Genomic DNA, 23341 nt, shown 5'->3' with positions numbered 1-23341 from the left:
AAAGATAGGAAAAGTATAATTTTAAACTGGGGGAAAATTGTAATTTTTCAGGATAAATGAGCGTGTGCCAGAAAGTCGTCTGACACGAATAAAAATTACACCGAGTCAAACAATTAAAATAAAGCACTACCACAATTTTCTAAAAAAAAAACCAAAACGATGGCATGACTGTAATTTTACACCGGTTGGTACTGGTACGACACCGGTATTTGAGGGTAAAAACTGGTGAATACGGGTGCCGAACCGGTACCGAAAATACACTGGTTTGGTAAATCCGGTACCGGTACCAGTACCCGATACCATTTGCTAATATGTTAGTGATGTTACTGTTCATTCCTTTCAAATTTTAATATATAGGTAATTAGTATATGGTATCGAATCCAGGGGCGAAGCATTGAAGGGCCCGGGGGGACCCCCAAACTTTTCGCTCGGCAGTGTTATGTATGTACGTTTCCTATAGAATTATTTAGGTATATACGTTTCCGACCCCCTGGTTTTATAAAAAAAAATGAGGTATATACTTTTAGGTCTGGTGACTTCCGACCCCCCGGTGGAAATTTTCAAGCTTCGCCACTGATCGAATCGGGTTACTTTGATTTTTGGATCAATTTTTAATGTTGCGACGTACCAAGGTTATGTTCTTATTTGTAGTTGATGACATCTAATTTCGTCTCTGTTTTCATTAATGTAGCGACATACCCAACCATATTTTTCATACATTTGTATCATGGTGGCTATTTCACTTCATCACCAGGTCGTACGTAGGAGAATGGTGTGATAAGCTTGGTTAATTTTTTTGGATATTGATAGGTTTGGTATTTACGAGTTGGAGCTAATTAAAAAGATGTTGGGTTACCACAGGGAGGTTCCTATGTATGACGACCAAATGTTTAGACTTAGATAGTGGTCTTCATTCTTTTGTGGTTAAACTTTTAAAAATCACCGAGAGAATATGCATTCCCTATTAATTACAACATACATACATACATACATACATACATACATACATACATACATACATACATACATACATACATACATACATACATACATACATACATACATACATACATACATACATACATACATACATACATACATACATACATACATACATACATACATACATACATACATACATACATACATACATACATACATACATACATACATACATACATACATACATACATACATACATACATACATACATACATACATACATACATACATACATACATACATACATACATACATACATACATACATACATACATACATACATACATACATACATACATACATACATACATACATACATACATACATACATACATACATACATACATACATACATACATACATACATACATACATACATACATACATACATACATACATACATACATACATACATACATACATACATACATACATACATACATACATACATACATACATATATTAATTTAGAGAACATGCTTATAGAAGTTCATATGAATTGTCAATCTAGCATATAGGCTTTGAAAGAGTCATTAATCATTATACAAGTTACGGGATTAAAACGACCATTTTGCCTATCATGTGTGCTAGACATGTGATTAAGTTAATTAAGAAAACTAATTGGGTTTGTGGTAAATGACATGCACATCAACAAAAAATAAACGTAAAAGAGTACAATGAAACTTTTAAACAAAAAGAACGTGGAGTACACTTTAATGTAAGGGTGCTACTTTCTACACCCCCCTATCTACTTTTTTCACCCCCTCCTCTCACATACTTACAGGTGGGGCCTGCGTGGGCCCGACAGTTTTCCTCTCACAAGGGGGGGTATAATCAGGAAGAGAGGGGGGTGTATATAGAATTAGCCTAATGTAAACGTAAAGGACGTGCTTTGCAATTTTGTCCTTTTGATATGATATAAGATTCTATAAAAGTTACTTTATAAAGGGTCAGGATTATGACATGTGCATGATTAATGGCGGAGCTTAGTGTAAAGTGGGGGGTGCACCCGCCCCTCAATGTTTAGTTAGAAGTGTAAAATTTTCTATTTTCCGTCCGAATTTTTTTTTAATTTTATTAATATTTTAGTTTTAGGTTTCTTTTTTACTAACTTTATTTTAAAATTTTCTTCTAATTGTTTTTAGAACTCAGCCCCATGAAGCTCGGGCGCATCCCAATAGTTTTGTTAGAGCAATCTATGAGAACGGTGTATGAGAAATGAAAGAGAGAAACATTGTACGCAATACGAGTCTATAATAATTTCAAAAAACTTGCGATCTATGAGAACGGTGTATGAAAAATGAAAGAGAGAAACATTGTACGCAATACGAGTCTATAATAATTTCAAAAAACTTGCGATATGTATTTTTGAATTATAGATCAACAAATGTGGGGAAAATGTATAAAAAAGAATTTCAAAGTCAAGTAAAATTCAAATTAAAATATAATGTAACAAGAGTTATATGTGTTGTGCTGTGTTGCATGATTCCAAACCTTTCAAGATCAATGCCCTATATTCAAACAAAAGTACAAAGCCATCCATAGTCTGGTGAGCAAGCTAGAAAACAAATTTGTAATATCAAAAGGTACCTTGTACTTTATAACTTGTTTTAACACTAAAACTATATTTTATTACATATTAAAAAATATAGTAACGTCAAGGCGACCCCATACGACAGTCGACAATATTACATTTCAGGTGATGGCAGGCGATCCACACACTCGGGGCGAACCTCCTAGCGCTTTTGTCAAAGCCGCACCAATGCACAAACAGGTAAATGGTTGTCCACATCCGGCTGCTGCCCCCACTGTTCTGCTTGACCTCGGCTACAATTGCTGCTCTGCTCAACCTTAGCTTCAACTTTCAAGCCTTCAATAGGTTTCGGTTCGTTGTTTAGTTTTTTCGCTAAAGAGTAAAACAACTAGAATATTTTTTCTTTATGGTGAGAGATAGGTTGTTGAGAACTAAATGTTACTTTCTCACTTCAAACAAAACGAATGAAAAAATAAAAATATTTTAGCTTAAACAAAATGAGTTCATTTAGACTGAAGTTATAATTCCAAAATCGCATAGTTATAATTTTGAATGAACAACCTAGCATATCATTTAACTCAAATAATTAAACTATAATACGGTTTTTATATAAAAAAATATTACTCGAAAACTTCACTTTCAGGCGACCCGTTTTAACCCTGACCAAAAATATCTCAGAATTTGCCAATAAAATGCACCCTGCCTGAACCGCCATTTTACGACCACGAATTTGTCCAACATGTCTACCACATAATCAACTAAGCCTCAACACACTTCACTGCATAGAGAATGGGACTATTAAGTTCATTAACTGAATAACTTCCTTCTCTTGTCGTTGTCGTCAGCAAGCTCCTTATAACTAGTCCAAGTTTTTCTTCTCTTTCTATTAGACGACTTTTCTACATTTGGAGTCGTACTTTCGATTGCCACTTTTTTCTTAGAACCTGACCGATTCTTCTTCTTCATCTTTGAATCCAGCAAAGTAAATGTCGGCCTGGTCAATGGGTTAGCGGGACCCGATGCATCAGATCCGTTTTTAACCTCCAACGTATCTGTGATCTCTAAAAGACCCGTTTTGCCGCAAGCAAACGTGTTTTTATCAACAGAGTCGTCTTCGGCCTTCGATGATTCATTTTTCTCCACAATTACCATTTTGTCCCTGTGAGGTTGTTCGTCTTTTGTGGGCCCCAGTGGAGCCACTTTAGTGTTTGCAACAATGTTATCTTTACTCGTATCAGAAGAAGAGACTATGTTACCGGCTTTTTGATTGGTTGACTTTGGATGTGGTTTGACCTTTAGTTGACTTATATTTTTTGGGGTGCCTCTTTTCATATTTCTATGTGAACAAAAATGGCAAGTGTATACAACGTTGTTTTGAGGACGAGGAGTATTCTTCTTGCTTTTACGTCGAGCATTTTTCTTGTTTTTCTCGATTCGGATGGTGCAATTGTGGCCAGGATGAAGTATAGATTCACATCTGCACAAGAAATGAGCCTATAACATACTTTTTTTACAAAAACTAATTAGTACCAAACTTTTCAAACCCAAAGAGTTTGATCAAAGGCAGTCGGCTGCTTTACTTGTTTCAAAGGTGCGTTTTTCCTAAAAAGTTTGATGCTTGGGTTTTCGGTGATTGTATTTCCTTGACAAATTTTTGTGGACTGATTAAAAGATTGTTCTTTAAGTTAAAGAGTTAGCAAGAATCAGTTAATAGAAATATCTGTCAGCAGGTCATGTGTTTCCCATATGTTTATAATATATGTCAATTTCAAAACATCTCATTCCTTAACTCGTGCAGGTTTTCTTTACTTGAGTGAGCCTATGTTGTCAAAGAAGCAAGGCGCAGGCGAGGCGCATCGACCTCGCCCGGAGCCTAGGCGCAAGGCGCAAAAAAAAGCGTGGGCTTTTTTAAGAAAAGCGCACATAGAGAAAAAAATATAAAAAATATGTTATGCTTTGAAAATAAATAATATTCCACATATGAAATTAAAAAAACTATTATATATGCCATGTAAGATAATGTAGCTAATAGTTAGTAGCAAAAGTTTAGGACTTATATGTTGTAAGTTTTTTTTTTTTTTTTTTGGGGGGGGGTGCAAAAATTAGTTTCTGAGCTGGAATTTGGTTGAACTCGAGTGTGCCCGCACGAATGCAGCTCCAAAAACCCGGGCCCGCGTGAGGCAGTTTTTGCACGCACTCGGTTTCGTTTTTTTGTGTGTTACTATTTGTTTTCTGCTTATGCGCTGCGCCTCAGCACCGTTTTTTCAAAAATAAAACCATTTTTGCGCCTAGGCTGCCACCAGGCGCTATAAGTGCACCTCGCTGCGCCCGAGCGCCTAGGCGCGCGCTTTTTGCGCTTTTGACAACATAGGAGTGAGCTTAATGACTCATTACCATATGCCCTTACAGATGGCAGTTTATTTGATGTTTCTGAAGATTCAGATAATGTCCATACTCTTCTTGGTAAGTCCTGCTTAACAAATGCTATTTTATTCTACATTTTAGCATATTTGTTTGTGACTTTATACTGTTACCAGCTACCAAACATATATTTTCAGTTGATGAGTATGCAACTCTGAAAACAAAGCAATAGTTAAAGTTAATACCTGATAAGTATGTATTTATTTATTTTTTTCTTTTTGCAGGTTTAATTTGATGGATTAGCCCGCCTTATTCCTTTCCCACTATATAATTTTTTTAATGTGTATAACAGATGGAAAATATTCTATATATCAATTGATAACAGGTGTTTGCTACGGTAACCGAGGGTATTTCCATAATTTCGATGTTCATACAATTCCATTAACCACGCATTTCTTATCGACACGTTCCTTCTCTCGCTACCCTCCACAGCAGGTTACGCACAGCACCACCGACCAGGTTAGGGTATCGATGTTCTGATGTACCTGTTTCTTAGTTGTTTCAACCTTAGGTGTATTTTATAGATATACTTCAATTTTGTTCACAGAATCTAAATATAAGCCATCTTTGATTTATGCTTTAGTAAAATTGTAGACCTAAAGATATTTTTCGTTTTATTTGTTTTAAAATCCAGTGTTATTTTATTTTATTTTTTTTCACAGTTTTTTTTTAAGAATTAGATAAGTTCGGTGTTGGGGAGAGGTTTGATCGGAACGAATGGGAGTTATGGGTGGGGCATCATTGCCACAAGGGTTTCGATTTTTGGTAAGGCTGTTGGGGAGAGTTTTTTGATGAAAATTCTCGCAAAGTTGCAACCGTTTCGAAAGTTTTGAAAGAAGATCGGTTTTTGGTAAGGCTGCATAAGTTTAATCATGAAGTTAGGGCCCATAAAACGAATACTAGGACGCGACAGGCGTGGCGTGACGGTCAATGGGTGGCAGTTGAGAAGGTAATTCATTTCATCATTTTCTTTATTTCCACATATGATTAATCATTTAAAATACCAATCTTTATTTATCGTTTGATTACTATATATAGATTTTAGGAAGCAATGGGATTGAACCGATGATCTGTCAAAAAGAAGAAGATTGCTTGCTTACCTGTGGAACAGATCTTCCCCATTTGGCTCATCTCTTCTCGGAGATAAAAGATGGCGGTCAAAGTCAAAGGTGTGTTTCAGGCCATTGATTTGAAAAGGTAACAAATACATGCAACCATGAACCATCCTTTAACAACTGTTGGAGAAAAGAAACAGGATAAAGGATATCCTCGAATCACACTTGAAGTTCGCGCTCACAGATCATTGAAACCACACATGCACTCATAGTCTCATAGTGAGTTAAGATTTACTTAGCATTACATCACCTCTATTGCTAACTCAGAAAACAGATAAAACATATATAAAATATAGAGTAAACTTCCGTTTTGCTCCCTGTGGTTTGGTCACTTTAACGGTTTTGCTCCAAACCTTTAAAAATAGCCATTTTACTCCCTGATGTTTCGGTTTTTTTGCCAGTTTGCTCCCCGCCTCTAACTCCATCCAAATTGTTTGTTTTTCCATTTTGCTCCCCGCAGGGAGCAAACTGACAACAAAACCAAAACATCAGGGAGTAAAATGGCTATTTTTAAAGGTTTGGGGCAAAACCGTTAAAGTGATCAAACCATAGGGAGCAAAACGGAAGTTTACTCTAAAATATATAACTGTTTGTTTGTAAAAACAGGTGATTGTCCACAAAATGTCTCATATAGTCATATTTCGACAAACAATACAATTGGAAAGCGTCAGCTGAAAGGAGCTCGTGTGTAATTAAAGAAGAGACTGACCCATAAAAGCAGCTTCGGCGTGCGACATATTACACTTTATTTGAAGGTAGTTACTATGTAAATATTTCTATTTTTTTTGATTTAGTAATACTGCTTTAATTATCTATTAAACAGTTAATAAATACTTTGCTTTTTACTATTGTCAAGGCCACCAGTTGTGGGGCGCAGCCACGTGCCAGTTCAGCAGGGGCGGGGCACAAGGGCAGGCCGCGGCTTGGATCTTTTAGTGATTAACTAAGTTATGGTATTAAATTCTGGATCTTTAATGTTTGATGATTGCATATACTGGTAATAGTTACAAATCAGTGGTGGGTGTTTTCAGATTTGTGGTTTGGTTTTTGTTATCCGAGTCATCGGTTTAGAGCAAAGTGGAGGTTATGAACAAGGAGGTGCAATTGGCAATGTACTATCCTCTCTTTTTGGCAAAATATGTAAACAAACAAGTCATGTTCCTTTTGTGTTAAACCGGGTCAACCCGTTAACCTCGCTTTTGTCTCGACTGAGTCAACCGACAAAAAAACAGTATAAATATGTAGAAACAAATTGAGTTAAACGGCGGGATACATCCTAGCCACCTCCAAGTATGACAATTACAAGAGGCAACAAGTCTATACACAAAGTGCTATGAGTCACAATCAGATAGGCTTGTTAAAGCAGTTAATGCTCAGAATAACCTCGAAAGCAGCATAAGCCATGCTTTAGCAGCCTAATGATAATAATAAACTAACACATTATGATAAGAGAGAGAGAAAGAGAGAGTTTGTGTGTGTGTGCGCACCTTTGACAAGTAAACAAGGAAGGATCAACCGGTGCCCCAAATGCCTCAGAAGAAGCGGCCAAATGGTAACCAAAAAAGGCACCCAATGAAGGTATGGCACCATCACGACTGGCCCACACTGCAAGGTTCTTGATATGTTGCAACTTCAAAGATGACTTGGCATTGGTGTGTTTCTTCCCAGTTGAAGCTTCTCTTATTGTAACCGACATTTGAGGCCCAGAAGTTGCAGCAGGCCCCTTCTTGCTCAATCCTTTCTTTCCCATGATTCTATAGTTTGCTTCAAAAGATGACTGCACACAATTGCAAAATAGTTTTGTTAAAAAAAACGGTGATCCTAGTCCTAACACGGATAGTGTTGTTTATCCACAAAACAGCATCAAATCATGGGGGTAGTAGCTTACATATTAACCCGAAAAACACATTCATGTCTAGTTCATAATCAAAGCTCACTGTTTCCAATTCTACATACAAAAAGCAAATCACACACCAAATTTCTAACTAGGGCTCCAAATAAACTCATTTTTACTTCAAATTTGTGTTTAAAGTTCTCAGCACTAACAGATTTAATGTATAACCACTTCGGGTAACAAAACGATGAAGCTCGGCTACTTAAAAGTATGTTTCAAGCTTATAAACATTCTAGTGATCATACAATCAATATCAATATAATTCAACATACTAACACATAAAGCATGTGTCTTTAAAAGAAAATTTCCCTTATAAAAAAATCCACAATATAACGTCTCGTTGCATCAACACTGTAAACCATTGGTGGCACGTTTAACCATTTGAGATATAAAGTTATAAACCCTAAATCCTTATTTAAAAAAAAACGAAGCATCCAAACAGATTATCAAACAAACCAGTAAGGCAATAACCTCGAATTCCCTGTAACCGAACAAATGGATTACAGTAACATCAGCTACAAACCAAATATGGTTATCAAAATCGCAAAATGAAACAAATCTACTGACCTGGATTACCGATGAACAATGGTGAATCTTGAATCGATTGAACGGTGAATATTTGTTATTAGGGTTTCTTGATTTTGAAAGGGTTGGAGAACTCGCTAGTCGCTAGTCGGCCGGTGAGGTGGGGACTAGCAACTACTTGGGATTAATCGGACCGGAATTTTTATATGTATATTTTATAATTTTTATAAATATGTATACATATACTCACACATCCATGTCAATATAATACTTAAAACGGTAAAAGTAGTTCAAAAACTTTAAAGATCAAATAGTTCAATTGTAATCGTCATCCCAGTAGTATTACACAAGTATAAATTATAATAACTAACTTATCTGGATCCACCAAACTACAAGTCTACACCAATTAACAATCTGATGATGGATATACAAAAATTGAAATTTCAGCCTTACAGTTACAAGTCTACAACAATTAGGCATTTATAATAACTAACCAAAACTGAAATTTCAGCTTTACAGTTACAGTAACAAATTCACAATCTGATGGTTATACAGCACATACTAGATACTACATACAAATTTAGAGTGCAAGGGTGTGTAAATAAACTATAAACTAACCTGATTTGCCGGAGGAAGAAGGAGCCGTTGAACGGCTGATGTTTCGGCAGCGCCGACTTGCCGGAGTAGAGGCAGCGCCGCCGGAGGGAGAACGCCGGAGTTGGGAGTACGACTGTGAGTGTGAGAGGCTGATTTGCTGGAGGAGGAGAAGCAGCGTAGCGTATGTGTTGTTTGATGTCGCTGGAATCAAAGTAGAGCAGGGCTTTAAGAAAAAATGGGCTAAAAGTTTTTAATTGGGCCAATTTGATAAGGTGTTTTGTTGGGCCAACTAGGGGCGAGTTGCCCGGGGCCGACTTGGGGCAACCAGCTCCAGCTTGGACATGCTAGGATCAGTACAAGCGGATTTCTGATTAATCACCGACTAGTCGCGATTTTTACAATACTAACATTATTTGAAATTTTAAACATGGTGGGGATATATGCAAAAACAACAAAGGTAAAATTTTAAAAATCCATCAACTGATATCACTTTGATGGATTAAACAATGATAGATGGAGCCTAGCTTCCTTGCATAGGTGTCGGGCTTTTCACAAGCCGAGTCGAATCGAGCAGGTCTTTGCTCGTGCTTGGCTCGTTTACAAATTTACACCGAATATATTTTATCAACATAAAAACAACTTAAACCACAAAAAAATAAAAACTTTAAGGACAATTACACCAAAATAGCCGGTAAGCGGGCAACAAGCTGCGCCGCTGCCCCTTTTTGAATAGCGAAACCTAACCTAGTAAAAACGAAACCCCGATCTCTAGGAGACGAAATGTTGCTGTGAACAACCCGTTGGACCCGTTCAAGAAATCTGATGGCTTCTGGGGCTAGCGAGCCAAAGGTATCAAAGGCAAAAGGGATAAAGGAATGTTGATTATCCTCGCAGGCTTTTGCATGTTTGTCCATTTTCTTCGCTGCCGCATTTGCAATTGCCTGACCTGGGACAAAACCTGTATCCCGTTTACAAATCGAACCGAGCGGAGTGGCTCATTTAAAATCGAGCCTCAAATCAAACGAGCATTTTTCGAGCAGTGAATATTCCGAGTGAGCGTCGAGCGAACTTCGAGCGATTTTGACAACTATGTCGCTCGATTTAAATTTGCGAAGAGAAATAGTGAGTGACAATGTTGTGGTCGACGAGGTGATGATCATATTGCACGAACAATGACGTTGAGAGCAGAAAACAATCGACTTAACATAACAGAATGACACATTTAGGCGATGAGCAGACTTTCAGTTAGCGGTTTAGGTTTTAGATTTGGTATTATCTTTTTTTTTTGTTTGCGTGATTGGGCTAGTACGTATACATATAGTTGTAATTTTGTATATAGTGGACCAAAATCTAATAGAGTGGTATATATAAAACTACAAATTTAATTTATATATATGTAGATATATATGTGTGCATATATAGGTGTGTGTATATATGTACAATTTTATATATGTGTATATGTATATGTAATAATAATCCCGAGCCGAACCGAGCCGAGTGAACCTTTGCTCATGCTTAGCTAATTTCCAACCCGAACCGAGCAGAGCAACTCGTTTACAACTGAACCTCAAATCGAACAAGCATTTTTCGAGCAATTTCTGAGCGAGCGGCGAGCGGTTTGAACGACCCTACAAAGGTGTCAGATTCTATCCTAAGCCCACTCGGGTTTTCATCCCACCGTGTGTTACGCCAGAGAGTGTCCAGCTCTTGTGGTGACACAATGGCTGTCAAGTGAAAGTCGGAGGTATGGTTTCCCGTGGGAATGCCCAAGCCAAACCCTGAAGCCAACGTGGGCCCAATTAAGACAAATAGTCTGGCCGGAGTGGGGCAACGTGGCTCTCCAATTTGGGGAGTGCGGTAGCCTAATACAAGAAAGTCGTTATAAAAAAAAAGGAAAAAAATTAAAAGGTTTCCATTATTCTCATACCCCTAAAATCTTATTTACAAATCCTTTTTTATTCTATCTTTGTCTCTATATAGTATGTATTTATAGAAGAGATAGAAGGGAGAGATGTGAAAATAACACCCTATTAAAATCTTTTAATTTTATTATTAGTGGTTCATATTTTTTTAAGCTAATTACTATCTTACGAAGGATTGTAAAAGTCCTGAAACTAATTTGTTCATATAGAGTTTTTTTTATAATTTTTTAAACCACACTTTTATTTTAATTTAAGACTTAAAAAATGAATGAATTGTCTTTTCTCACAAAAGTGTTTTTGGTAGAACTTGTATATGTATGTACGCAGATACATTCTTTTTGGCGACATTTTTTTTTGGAAATCATGATCACCGTATAAAATATTTGTGCGTAGTGCATTGATTATTTAATTGGATAGTGAGATTAGCAGTTACGTAATTGTCTTGTGTATTGCACTTAAAACAAGGTCTACAACAAGTTTATTGTATAGTCGTCACACGTTCTCAACATAATCATTTGTTATGAAATGAATTGCGGTCTCTCTCTCTATATATATACCTTTGAGTGCGGTTTGAACTATTGATTTACGTAATTAAAAGTAACCAATTAGGTTTACGACGAAACCTAGAAATCGATCACTGATCCAATTTGAGTACCTCTACAGGATAGACCTAAACAGAAAACTGAAGAGTAACAGCAGCATGTATGTATTAAATATCCATCCCATCATTATCTATCACCTTAAAACGCCAAGAGTATTGTTCTCTTTTTACAAGTACTACAAACACAGTGTACAAGTTGGTATGCATAATACCTTGTTTTTTTACATATATATAGTTGTTGCGGAATGTTGAATTTGAATGGGCACTAGCCCAGGCCCAGCTAGTCCATGCCTTCCCCCTTACCTGCGAGACGCGAGTTTGAATCATGTCCACCCTTTTTATTTGTTGTTCCTTCGGTCGCGGTTGTTAGCTTTAATTTACAAAAGTTATATTTTTTTTTCTTTCTTTTTTTATTACACTAATGTATTTCACAATTTAACTTTTCTTTTCTTTTCTTTTTTATTTAAAGTTTCAATAACGTTGTTTAAAACTTTAAAAAATGTAAACTTTTTTTGCCGTTTAATACAACACGCACACCGCTAACACATGAATAGTAAGTAATAGCAGTTTGAACTTATAGCCAACATAACAAAACACCATCATCCAATCAGTCATGAATATGTTCCAATCACGTTTAAATTAAAGGCCACACGTTTAATGCAATTCCAACCAACAAAGCATGCAATAACGAGTTTGGTAATATTTCAATTTTATTAATACTTAATTGTTGATATGGAAGTATTGCGCTTTGAAATGGCAAGACTAGCCCTTGACATACAATGCATGATCCAAATTTAAAAGGGTAATTATGTCTTTTTAGCATATGTTGTTATCCTAAAGTCCTAGTCTCATTGAAGGGAACAAAAAAGCAAACTTGAAATTGAAATTTGAAAACTTGGCTCCATTGCTTTATAAAACTTCAAAAACCACCCTTAAGTGGGTAAGTTGTCAATTTATTTCCTGAAATTTTAGAATATGATACAACTTATAATGTTATATCCTCAATGTAATAATCATATACGTCAAGTGCAACTCAAGGACTGTTTGTTTAGTTTTTTAACGAGACTCTTAATAGTTTAGACCTCTTACTGGTTTAGCGTTAAGTGGTTCGCGAGCAGATCTCTGAATAGTTCAGACCTTTGTCTCTAAATGGTTAAGCATTATACTGAGTCTGAATAGTTAAGACATCCAACCTGAATTGGTTAGACATTTGCCTCAAAACGGTTAAACATTATACTAGTTCTTAATGGTTCAAGCCTTTTACTGGTTCAATACTTAATCAGTCATAAATTGCCAAACAACCCCTCACTAGGTAGATTTGAGTTATTTTCTTTTAAGAGTCACATAAAATAATTATGTAAGAAAAAGATTATCATATCAATTATTATTTTATTATGATACTCAACATATCAAATTAACACAAGTGTAAGAAAAAGATTATCATATCAATTATTATTTTCTTATGATATCAAATTTACACAAGTATTGAAAATTCTATGACAAGTATATAAGACAGTCAATCTGTATGTATCATAAAAACTAGTATTTTATACGATGAACGCATAAAAAGATAAAACATGTATTTTTCTCAATAACTGAAACATGAATACGCAATCTTGTACTTATATAAATATATGAGACGAAATAAAAACTATAAACACTGTAACCAACACTACACTAGTGAATGACATGTTACACTAAGCTGTTGGAAAGAAGCACATGGGCCACCATCTAAGTTGTTTGGTGGTGGTAGACGATAGTAAAGACCATTGGTCCCATATTGAATACAAATTAAGTGGGTATACCAGAAATAGAAGGTGGTTGAACATTTAAACTCAATGAAGACAGATTTTTCAATTACTGCTAATTCTCATTGATTGAATAAACTAATACCAAAGTGCTGGTAGCCCAATCTTATCAAGGTGTAGTCCTCTCAAGTGGCGAGTGTCCAAGTCTTATTATGAGCTAAAATTATGTATTTAGAAACATGTTAGTTTGTCGTTAAAAAAACGTTTGATTGAACTAACAATTACAAGTTTATTCGTAAGGGAAATTGAACAAAGAATTTAGAAAAATACAAACTGAATATACGAAAACTCGTTATAAACTCAAACTCGGTTACCAAGAGAATAGTCTTCGAAAAGTCCATGAGTGTATTGGACAATGTATATACACACTTGATGTCGATGTGATGTATTTAAATCTTAGCATCATCACCTGTATTTTTGGTATCTGCTCCTCAAATTCCAAGAAATCTATAAAGTTTATGAGATTCCATCAGAGTCGACTTTTCAACATTGACGTGAGGTTGCACGCTAGATTGTCTAAGCGCTCAACCTTTGTTTCCAGGCCGAGAGCTGAATATTTTATTTCCATTAGCTTTTTTTCTTTCTCTATTCTAGATAGAGATAGAATTCTTGTCATGATTCGCGAACTAATGCAAATTGGATTTTGTAATTGAAAACGTTAGGTGGAAATATCTATGTTAGGTTGTATTGATATTGTTACGAGAAACATTTTATTCAAGGATTAAGTAAGTTATTACTCAACAAAGAAGAATTTTTAACGGGTCATGCTAATTACACACGCCAAAAATAATTTTCACACCCCTAAGCGCCGCGCTATGGCCAAAGCGGGGCGCTTAGGGCGACAAAAGTTGATACGAGGTTTCGAATGACTGACTGACTGACTGACTGACACAGAGACATAAAGGTGATACGAGGCTACAGTCGCCCCGTGAACCCTAAGCGCCGCGCTTTGGCCATAGCGCGGCGCTTCGACCCCAAATGTTGCCTTTAAATCCCTGGACAGACTCGACATTCATAATTCTGATTGTTTTTTGTCGATCTTCTTTGCTCTATTAGTTACATGTTTTGAAAAAACGATGTCGTGGTTAAGTAATTATCTTTTCGGTCAATATTCTGACGAGTCAGTTGTTCCTGATTCTTACGAGGGGACCGCTATTTCTGACTCGTTTGAGAAACCGGTGTCGTCCAACTTGAGGGAGACAGAGGTTGTATCTGGCATTCATTATCGTGATAACACGGTGCAGCTGGATTTGAATACCCCTGTGGAGGACCCTTAAGCACAACAAGGTTATTCGAATTTCGGTTACGGTGACGACTATAGCTTTGTACAGCAGGAGTGTTATCCAAACGACAGTTACGGTTGTCAACAGAGCTTACAAGGTTATTCGAATTTCGGTTACGGTGGCGAGCGAAGCTTTGTACAGCAGGAGTGTTATCCAAACCAGAGTTACGGTTGTGAACAGAGCTTTGAACATCAAGTCTATTCGAACCTCGGTGACGATGGTGAGCCGGAGACGGGGTTTCTTATTGCCCAACGGTACGGTGTGATTGTTCACACCTTCGACATTCGTGGGAGCGATACAATTTTCCCTCTGCTGGGCAGGCCAAACGAAGCTGAGGAACCTCACTTGGTAGTTGCGGTTGTGTTCGTCGACAAAGGGCATTTCATACATGTAGAGCTTGGAGGTTGTTATCCAATGCCTCCCCCAAACCTACTCTGGACAGCGAACAGAACAGAGCGCGCAGCAGCCTGGCATACATTATACAGGGATCAGATCAACGCGTACGAAATGCTTACGTATCGTGCCCCTGACCTTAATGTAACCCCATATGTTCACGATGTATCTTAAATGTGTTTAATAATAATCACGTTTGTGTTTGTTCAATATACGCGTTACATCACGTTAAAAACCGAATGTCACCGACACGACCCAATCAGATTCAATACGCACTTGTACGACCCGAAATGACAATATACATCATAATACTACAATTCATGAAAAAATACGTCATGTTCATGTACGGTAGGCGGCTGATACACATAACACTTCTCACAGGAGTATTTGTGCTTTCAAACCTAAATGATACGAGATAACGGAATAAGACATCACACGTAACCGATTTGATCCGGAACTTGCAGTATAGTCCATATATATTAAAAAATGATGTATAATGGAAAAACGGAAAATTTAGACTATTTATCGACGCGTTTGTGAATTAAAAACAATTTTAAAAAATTTAAAAAATGCCCAAAGCGCCCCGCTATGGTCATAACGCTGCGTTTTGGACCCAAAGCGCCGCGCTATGGCCATAGCGGGGCGCTTCGGACCCTCATTATACACTGAAGCGGGGCAGCTTCTCCCCCACTTCACCCAAAAACAAAAAACACACACCAATGGGGAGATCTCACACAGTCGACCATTTTCGGAGATTTTCGAGGTTTTCAACCACTAAAAGGTGCGATCTCAAACCCTTAATCGTTTCTTTACAATATACATGTTGATTGTTGTGTTGGTTGTTTGGTAAGATCGAATGTTGCTGGATCTGTTCTTCAGAATGAAGAACCAAAGCGCCGCGCCGAGGCCAAAGCGGGGCGCTTTGGTTCATGTTTATTTTTTTATTTGTTTAATTATTATTATTTGTTTAATTATTATTAATTGTTTAATATTATTTGTTTAATATTTGTATAATTATTATTATTTGTTTTTTAATATTTGTTTAATATTATTAATTATTAATATTTGTTTAATTATTATTATTTGTTTTTTAATATTTGTTTAATATTATTATTTATTTAATATTATTATTTGTTTATTTAATATTATTTGTTTAATATTATTTCTTTAATTATTATTATTTGTTTAATTGATTATTATTTGTTTAATTATTATTATTTGTTTAATTATTTTTTTTTATTTTTTTTAAATTGAATTTCATTCATACTTGTAAAGTTACATCAAAACAGAAGGTAGACGGGCAACAAGCTGCGCCGCTACCCCTTTCTGAATTGCAAACCCTAATCTACCAAAGACAAAACCCCGTCCCCCTGAGGCTGAGCAATTGTTGTGGATGACCCGTTGGACCCTGAGGCTGAGCAATTATTTATTTAATTATTATTATTTGTTTAATTATTATTATTTGTTTAATATTATTTGTTTAATATTATTATTTGTTTATTAATATTTGTTTAATATTATTATTTATTTAATATTATTATTTGTTTATTTAGTATTATTTGTTTAATTATTATTATTTGTTTAATTATTATTAATTGTTTATTAATATTTGTTTAATATTATTTGTTTAATATTATTATTTATTTAATATTATTTGTTTAATTAATATTATTATTTGATCAACGTGCAGGGATGGATTTATCCGATGAGGAGATTGAGCATATGGAGGCTGAGGGAGAGGTGGGGGACGAGGAGGAGCCGGCATGTCCGTATCTGCAGTTTCCGATGGGGTCACGGGCGAGGGGGAGATGCGCTAGGTTGCGCACCATAGAGATTGGGGAGCATGTAAGGATAGACTGGGAGCTGCTGAGTATCGTGGGAGAGGTCGAGCGGGCGCGTGATATAGTTTGGCTAGATACTCCTTGGTCGCGCCTATTTGAGTTAGCGATGGAGGACTCGTACCCTGAGCTTACGGTCGAGTTTCTTTCCACGTTTACATGCGCGCCGCATCCGGCGGATTACGTGGAGGACCCTGCTTTTCCAGTCCACGAGGTTACATTCCATCTCGCCGGTCAGGAGTTTGAGATGAGTGTGCGGGAGTTTGCTGTCCATACAGGTTTGTACCCTGAGCCTGAGCTTGATACTGATTTATATACGCAGGCGGTTACGATGATGGACAGGCAGACGCTTATCAGTTTCTGGAGGGCCATTTCCAGGGCTCCCTTTGGGAAATCCTGGCAAAAGGCCACCACCATTAGAGACCCCTTGTACTGATACCTGCACCATGTTATCGCGTCGACTATCGTGCCGCGGGGTTCCAGCAAGGAGAAGGTCAACCTCAGTGACTTTTTCTTTCTATACTGCCTACTACGCCGCCAACCCTGCGATCTAGCAGCCAGCCTGGCAAATTACTTTTCTACTGCATACCACCGGCAGCTCCGCGGGCAGCTGCACACTGGCTCATTTATCACCGCCATTGCACGCTCGCTAGGGATCGTGCCCGAGCATGATCCGCTGCTGTCCGATCCGGTCCCGTCATCCAGGTTGGGCCGCGCGTCAGTATCCGCTATGCAGATCACCCGTACCTTTGATGTCGGTCTGAGGTTCAAGGGTGCTGACGGGCTGATTTGGCAGCCGGAGGTGTTGTCGGAGGTCATCCCGGTTGTTATTGAGTTGAGGCCTGGAGTGTTAGCCGCTCCTGATGTTCAGCAGGCCGCTCGGCAGGCTCAGCGACAGGCTCTGGGCATCGAGCAACCTGAGGCTCAGGCTCAGGCTCAGCCTATATTCGAGGATCCGGCGCAGGAGGAGCACGTCGAGGAGATCCCGGTACCACCTGTTCAGCCAGCTCCTGAGCCGCCACAGTACCCGCAGCACGTTTACGCTGACCTGCCTCCGGCAGCGCGTGAGGTGGCTCGGGACTTCGACCGGCGCCTCAGACGTCAGGGCGCACGCATTGACCGGATCGTCCAGACGCTCGTTGATCTACGAGAGCTCGCTGGGTTGCCTCCACTACCCCTCCCACTTTCCCCACCGCACGAGGATTAGTACATTACTTTGTTTGTTTAGTGTTTTGTTATGTATTATGTACCCAGTTGTACCTTTTTGTTGTATATTGTATGTACAAACTGATATATATATATATATATATATATATATATATATATATATATATATATATATATATATATATATTGCATTTAATCTTCTATTTACATCACGTTGGTTCTGGATTGTTTACGTTTAATTCTTATGGCTTTCTGTACATTTTATTTAACGTGTTCGTTTAATTTAACAAAATAAACAACGTTAAGAACTAAGATTATACACATTCAATAAAAATAATGACGTAATGACGTAATTATAAAACAACTATGAATTATATGTAATAAAACTAAAATAAAATTTTTTTTCTCCAAAAATCCCTACCAAACTAATTCAACCAAAAATCCCTACCAAACTAACCCACATCAACCCCACATCAACCCCAACCAATCTGTTTAAAAAAAACATCCAAAGCGCCTCGCTATGGCCAAAGCGGGGCGCATTGGCCTTGGTCAACAGACAAGGACTGACAGAAGTCAGTCCTTGTCTGTTGACCAAGCCAAAACGCCCCGCTTTGACCATAGCGAGGCGCTTTGGATGTGCAAAAAGACAACAGTCGTGTACGAATAGACCAAGCCTTTTTAACACATGCACTTTTAAAGTTCTTTTTTTTTGTTAAAGACCTAAAGCTTAATCTATATTTTTTATATACGATCCGGGTGAATACAATAATTTACACACTCTAAAACTAACAAAGAGTAAAACATGTTCTAAAAGTAACATGGTTAATAGAAAACAAGACATGTAGGTTGCAAGTCTCTTAACACACCGTGGTTTACTATTTCATGTACCAAATCAAGCTTATACAATCATATATTCGTACATATTATATTTGTAATATTTAAAAACTAGCAAATTCGATTAGACCATGCGTAGTCGTTTGTTGAATAATGCCCCCATCCTGGGGCGTTTTCTGCCATATGGCAGTCCAGTCAGCATGAGGGCATTATTGGGCGTTTTTGCAAAAGTGGTGTAGTGAGAATAATGCCCAATAACGCCCCATCAAACTATTAAATTGGAATTAAAAAAAATAAATAAATAAACATGCCCAATAATAAACACCAATAATGCCCAATAAATAATTAAACATGCATTTTTTTCGCTCCCCCGTGCATTTCTTTGGCGTGTTTTAAACAACGCCGTGCAACTTTTTTTCGCGAAAAACTTAAGATCATGCCGGGGGGTGGGATCGGAGCAAATTCGGGCGTGTTTGGGGCATATTTTTGAAAAGAAAACGCCCACTACGGACGGTCTTAGTAGGCAAATTCAAATACAACACCCTATTCTTCTTGAAAACTAAAGTTACACCAATTGTTACTAGGGACTTATTTGTATATTTCTCCATATGAAAGGGACAAAATTGAGCATGTAGCCAAACTTATAAAGGTGCAAAATGATGAAGTTTCAGTCAAACATAACAAGATGCTTTTTGGTGGACATAACCACAAAGCATGGCATCTCACTCTCACTTATAATTCATATATCAAAAACTGTGATACACACTCACACATGTGTGTGTACAATATAATATGTGTATATATAAAGAGAGAGAAGCAACAGTAGCAAGTACAACCCCCTCTCCCTCTACAATCATCTTTTTGTGCTTTTCTAATGTTTCCATAGTTCTTTTTCTCACATACCCACTTCTAGTTTTCTTTTTCCACAACATAAACTGTTTTCTTTTTCAGTTTTCTTGGATCTTATTTAAGTTTCTGAAAATGGGTATGCTTCATAATTGGAAGAATGATCAAAGTCAGGGAATTTATCTGTTTTTTGTCAGGAGATTGAACTCAAGATTTTGAAAGACATGATTTTTAGTTTATTTCAAGGTTTTTTATGTTTTGAATGCTTTGGAATCACTTCATTGAGATCTGATCACTGGTGGGTCTCTGCCATTTTCATCAACAATCTGTGCTTTGTTTGGCTCAAAATGCAAGAGTAAGTGTAAAGATATCTACTTTATTAATTATAATTATAATAATAATTTATGTTTCTTTGTGATTATTATTTTGCACTTCACATGTTTGATACTTTGTCTCAGAGAGAGTTCTTAAGGTGGTTTTTAAATTTTTATGGATTTGATGGTAATTACTAATTAGGGTTCTTAATGTTTTTGTTTTCTTGATTATCACTTTCCAGCTACTACAGTCACATGCATCAGCATCTTTTAAACTTTGTTTATGTGTTAAGTATATGTTCTTTATGCTTTTGCTTTGAGTGTAGATAGATTAAAGATTAATTAGTGTGCTTTGAGATTTGAGGAAGTACAATTGTTCCTCAAAATTAGGAAAAATTGGGTAGCTACTTTTCATGTTTGTTGGAATGGTAATTAGGGTTCTTAATGTTTTTTTGTTTAATTCTTTCAAATAAAAATTTTATTTGTGTTTTCTTCTTGTAGATTTGTTCTTTTTTACATTGTTAGAATTGCTTGTAGACAGTGAATTAATGGTAGTTTGATCATGAAAATGAACATGAATTTCTTCAATTTTATGTGTATTACAGTCCAATTTTTAGACTTTTGAGATTAAACAACCCGAATTAATACAATTTTTTTTCTGCATAATTGATACTGATTTTGAATTTCCGAGTTAAACGCAGGCTTTAGACTCATAAATTTATAATAACGTTATGTGATTATGTTATTTGTTACAACAACTACTATTAATATTAGGCGTTGGATTCGTTTATGCAACAAATGTAGATAATTACATGTTTTTTATGTTAATGATAGCGGTTATGCGTTTCTGAGTTTTTTTTTTTTTTTTTTTTTTTGAAGATTGTGAATCTATAAATGGGTCAAGATTTAGAGCTCGATTTTGAGAAGTATTGTGTGGTAGATGGAAGTCCTATAACAGTTCTTTTATCTACCCGTGATACAAAAATCAAAAAGAAAAAACCCAAATGTAGAAATGAGGTATTGTTGGATCAAAGCAAGGAAATCAGCTTACGTCGATACCGAAGTGCATCCTGTCGAAATGTTCGGTCAACTTCGGGAGTCAAAGAAGCAATGAAAAGGGGTTCAGTGTATCAAAGTTCCAATGAACTACGTAAAATGAATAAGATTGACGAGAATGGAAATGAAGGAAGAAAAAAGATTGAATTTTCGAGAAGTGATGGTCTCTTGCCGTTTGAAATATTTGATTCATTGTGCGGTCCGGATGAAGGCTCGATTTCAAGTTCGTTTTTGGAAATGTCGATAAATTCAATCGACAAACAAGAAGATAAAAATTTTCAATCTACTCCTTTACACAAATCTTTATCTTCTAGATTGGAACAACCTCATTCTCCTACCAAAGTAGAAACCGAAGTTTCAAAAACTACCCGTTTCACCCCTTTCAAAACCATGTTTGACCCGTTTGGGAAGTCGAAATCTCAAAAGAGTCGAAACACTACTTTACGGAAATCACTAATACGTGACTCCTCAGATTCCGGATATAGTTTTAACCGTTTCAAGAAAGATTCTTGTAGCTCGATTGTGTCATCATCATCTTTTTCATGTTCTTCACCTGATCACGTAAACGGTGTTTTGAAGCTTGTGAACAAGAACCGTACGCCTTATTTTGAGTTTTTAGTAAAGAATCCTCATGACGTTTTGGTGGCAAAAACATCGAAAACGGAAAACAGCAACAACTGGGAGTATACGTTTCACAATAGTCAACATAAACGAAAAGTCAACGCTAAAGATCACAAAAGTAAAGATCTCACAAAAGTGGGCCAGATGCAAGTTTCCTGTTATTTATGTACAGAACTAGTTAACGCAGATAACTTAATGGTCACAGAATTCGTATTATATGATCTTGCACAACCGAAAAAATCTGCTCCTCATGAGTCAAAGGAGTCAATGGATGAGTCAAAGGTCAATGCCGACCTTGAAAGTGCAGCAATCGTTATACAGTTTCCATCCGAGAAAAGAGAGAGCTTGAAATGCAACCGAGCGGATATGAAAAACGATGATTTGTTTAATTTTTCTCACGTGAAGCTAGAAAAGATTGAACCGGCAAGAGTGAGCGTGGTGATCCCTTCGGCAAACCATGGTTTGCCAAGTGACGAAAGTCGTGGGCCCTCACCGTTACTTGACCGGTGGAGATTAGGTGGCGGTTGTGATTGTGGCGGTTGGGATATTGGGTGCCCTCTTATTGTTCTTGACGACCGAAATATCCAGAAAGAAGAAACGTTTAAGCAGCCGGTCAAACTTTTCCTAAAGGTAAAACTTAGTCAACGTGTCGACCGTAAAACTTTTTCCTTAATGAAAGATTGTGTTTCTAACATTGTATAGTTTCTAATGCTGTTATTATGATGTGATACAGGGAAACAAAGAAAATACACCTGCGTTAACCATGAAAATGACGGAAGAGGGTCAATATGCAGTTGACTTTCACACCCAGTTGACCTCACTACAGGCGTTTTCCGTTTGTGTTGCTATCTTGCACAGTACTGAAACGTCGATTAGTGTGGCTCATGATAGCCATAGAGAAATGTTGCAGTGTGATTCTTTGAGAGTCTTTGTTGAGGACGAAGTCAAACATTTGATTGACGTTTTGGTCGAGGAAGACAAAAGAAAACCCGACAAGAATGAAATCCCGCCTTCGTTTTTGGTCAATCCGCCGTTTTCTCCAATGTCACGTGCGTGATTTCGCGAGGATATCTTTGATTCTTCAAAAAAGGTCAAAACTTTTATGTGATTTTGACCATGTTGGTCAAAAATAGAGAAGTCACATAAGTCAAAGTTGACTTGGGTTTGGTTCATGTTAATGTTGTTACTCAAATATAGTAGATTTTTTAGGATCTAGAATTTATGATTATTTTGCAGAAAAAAGTAGTCCTTAAATCATGTAGGATTAAGTAGTTTCATGAGAAATTTTTGTATCTCTAGGATAATAATATGTTCATCCATTCACTTTTGGATTAATACAAAAAAATTCCAAATGTTTGAACTTTGTAATATCCTGTAGAATTAGCTTACTTTAAAAGTAAGATGTAAATTATTTATTTGACAATTATATTTCATGTACTGATCATCATTTCTATCCATTAGTCTCATAATGGCAAGTATATATGTTTGATACTTGTCATGGATCATTAGATTGCTTAAAAAATTCCTTGAATATTTGTCACAGGTCAAGCAAAAAGGATTCATGATATTT

The 23341-nt window shown here is 36.8% G+C and overlaps 2 protein-coding genes across 2 annotated transcripts; one reads left to right on the top strand and one right to left on the bottom strand.

Annotated features, from left to right (window-relative positions):
- Nucleotides 1-3024: 3024 nt before the first annotated feature.
- LOC110930500 lies at nt 3025-9295 on the bottom strand. Its single transcript, XM_022173811.2, has 3 exons — nt 9110-9295; nt 7560-7849; nt 3025-4013 (listed from the first exon to the last, which is right to left on the bottom strand). The coding sequence occupies exons 2-3, from the start codon at nt 7820-7822 to the stop codon at nt 3344-3346; spliced, it is 933 nt and encodes a 310-aa protein (XP_022029503.1). The 5' UTR covers nt 7823-7849; nt 9110-9295; the 3' UTR covers nt 3025-3343.
- A 10365-nt stretch (nt 9296-19660) lies between these two features.
- Nucleotides 19661-23141, top strand: LOC110930501. Its single transcript, XM_022173814.2, has 3 exons — nt 19661-20135; nt 20974-22401; nt 22505-23141. The coding sequence occupies exons 2-3, from the start codon at nt 20989-20991 to the stop codon at nt 22826-22828; spliced, it is 1737 nt and encodes a 578-aa protein (XP_022029506.1). The 5' UTR covers nt 19661-20135; nt 20974-20988; the 3' UTR covers nt 22829-23141.
- Nucleotides 23142-23341: the final 200 nt, after the last annotated feature.

This window comes from Helianthus annuus, chromosome 3 (genome assembly GCF_002127325.2).
Source record: "Helianthus annuus cultivar XRQ/B chromosome 3, HanXRQr2.0-SUNRISE, whole genome shotgun sequence".
Lineage (NCBI taxonomy): Eukaryota > Viridiplantae > Streptophyta > Magnoliopsida > Asterales > Asteraceae > Helianthus > Helianthus annuus.
The sequence above is the reverse complement of the archived record's forward strand: the minus strand, read 5'-3'. Positions and strand labels throughout refer to the sequence as shown.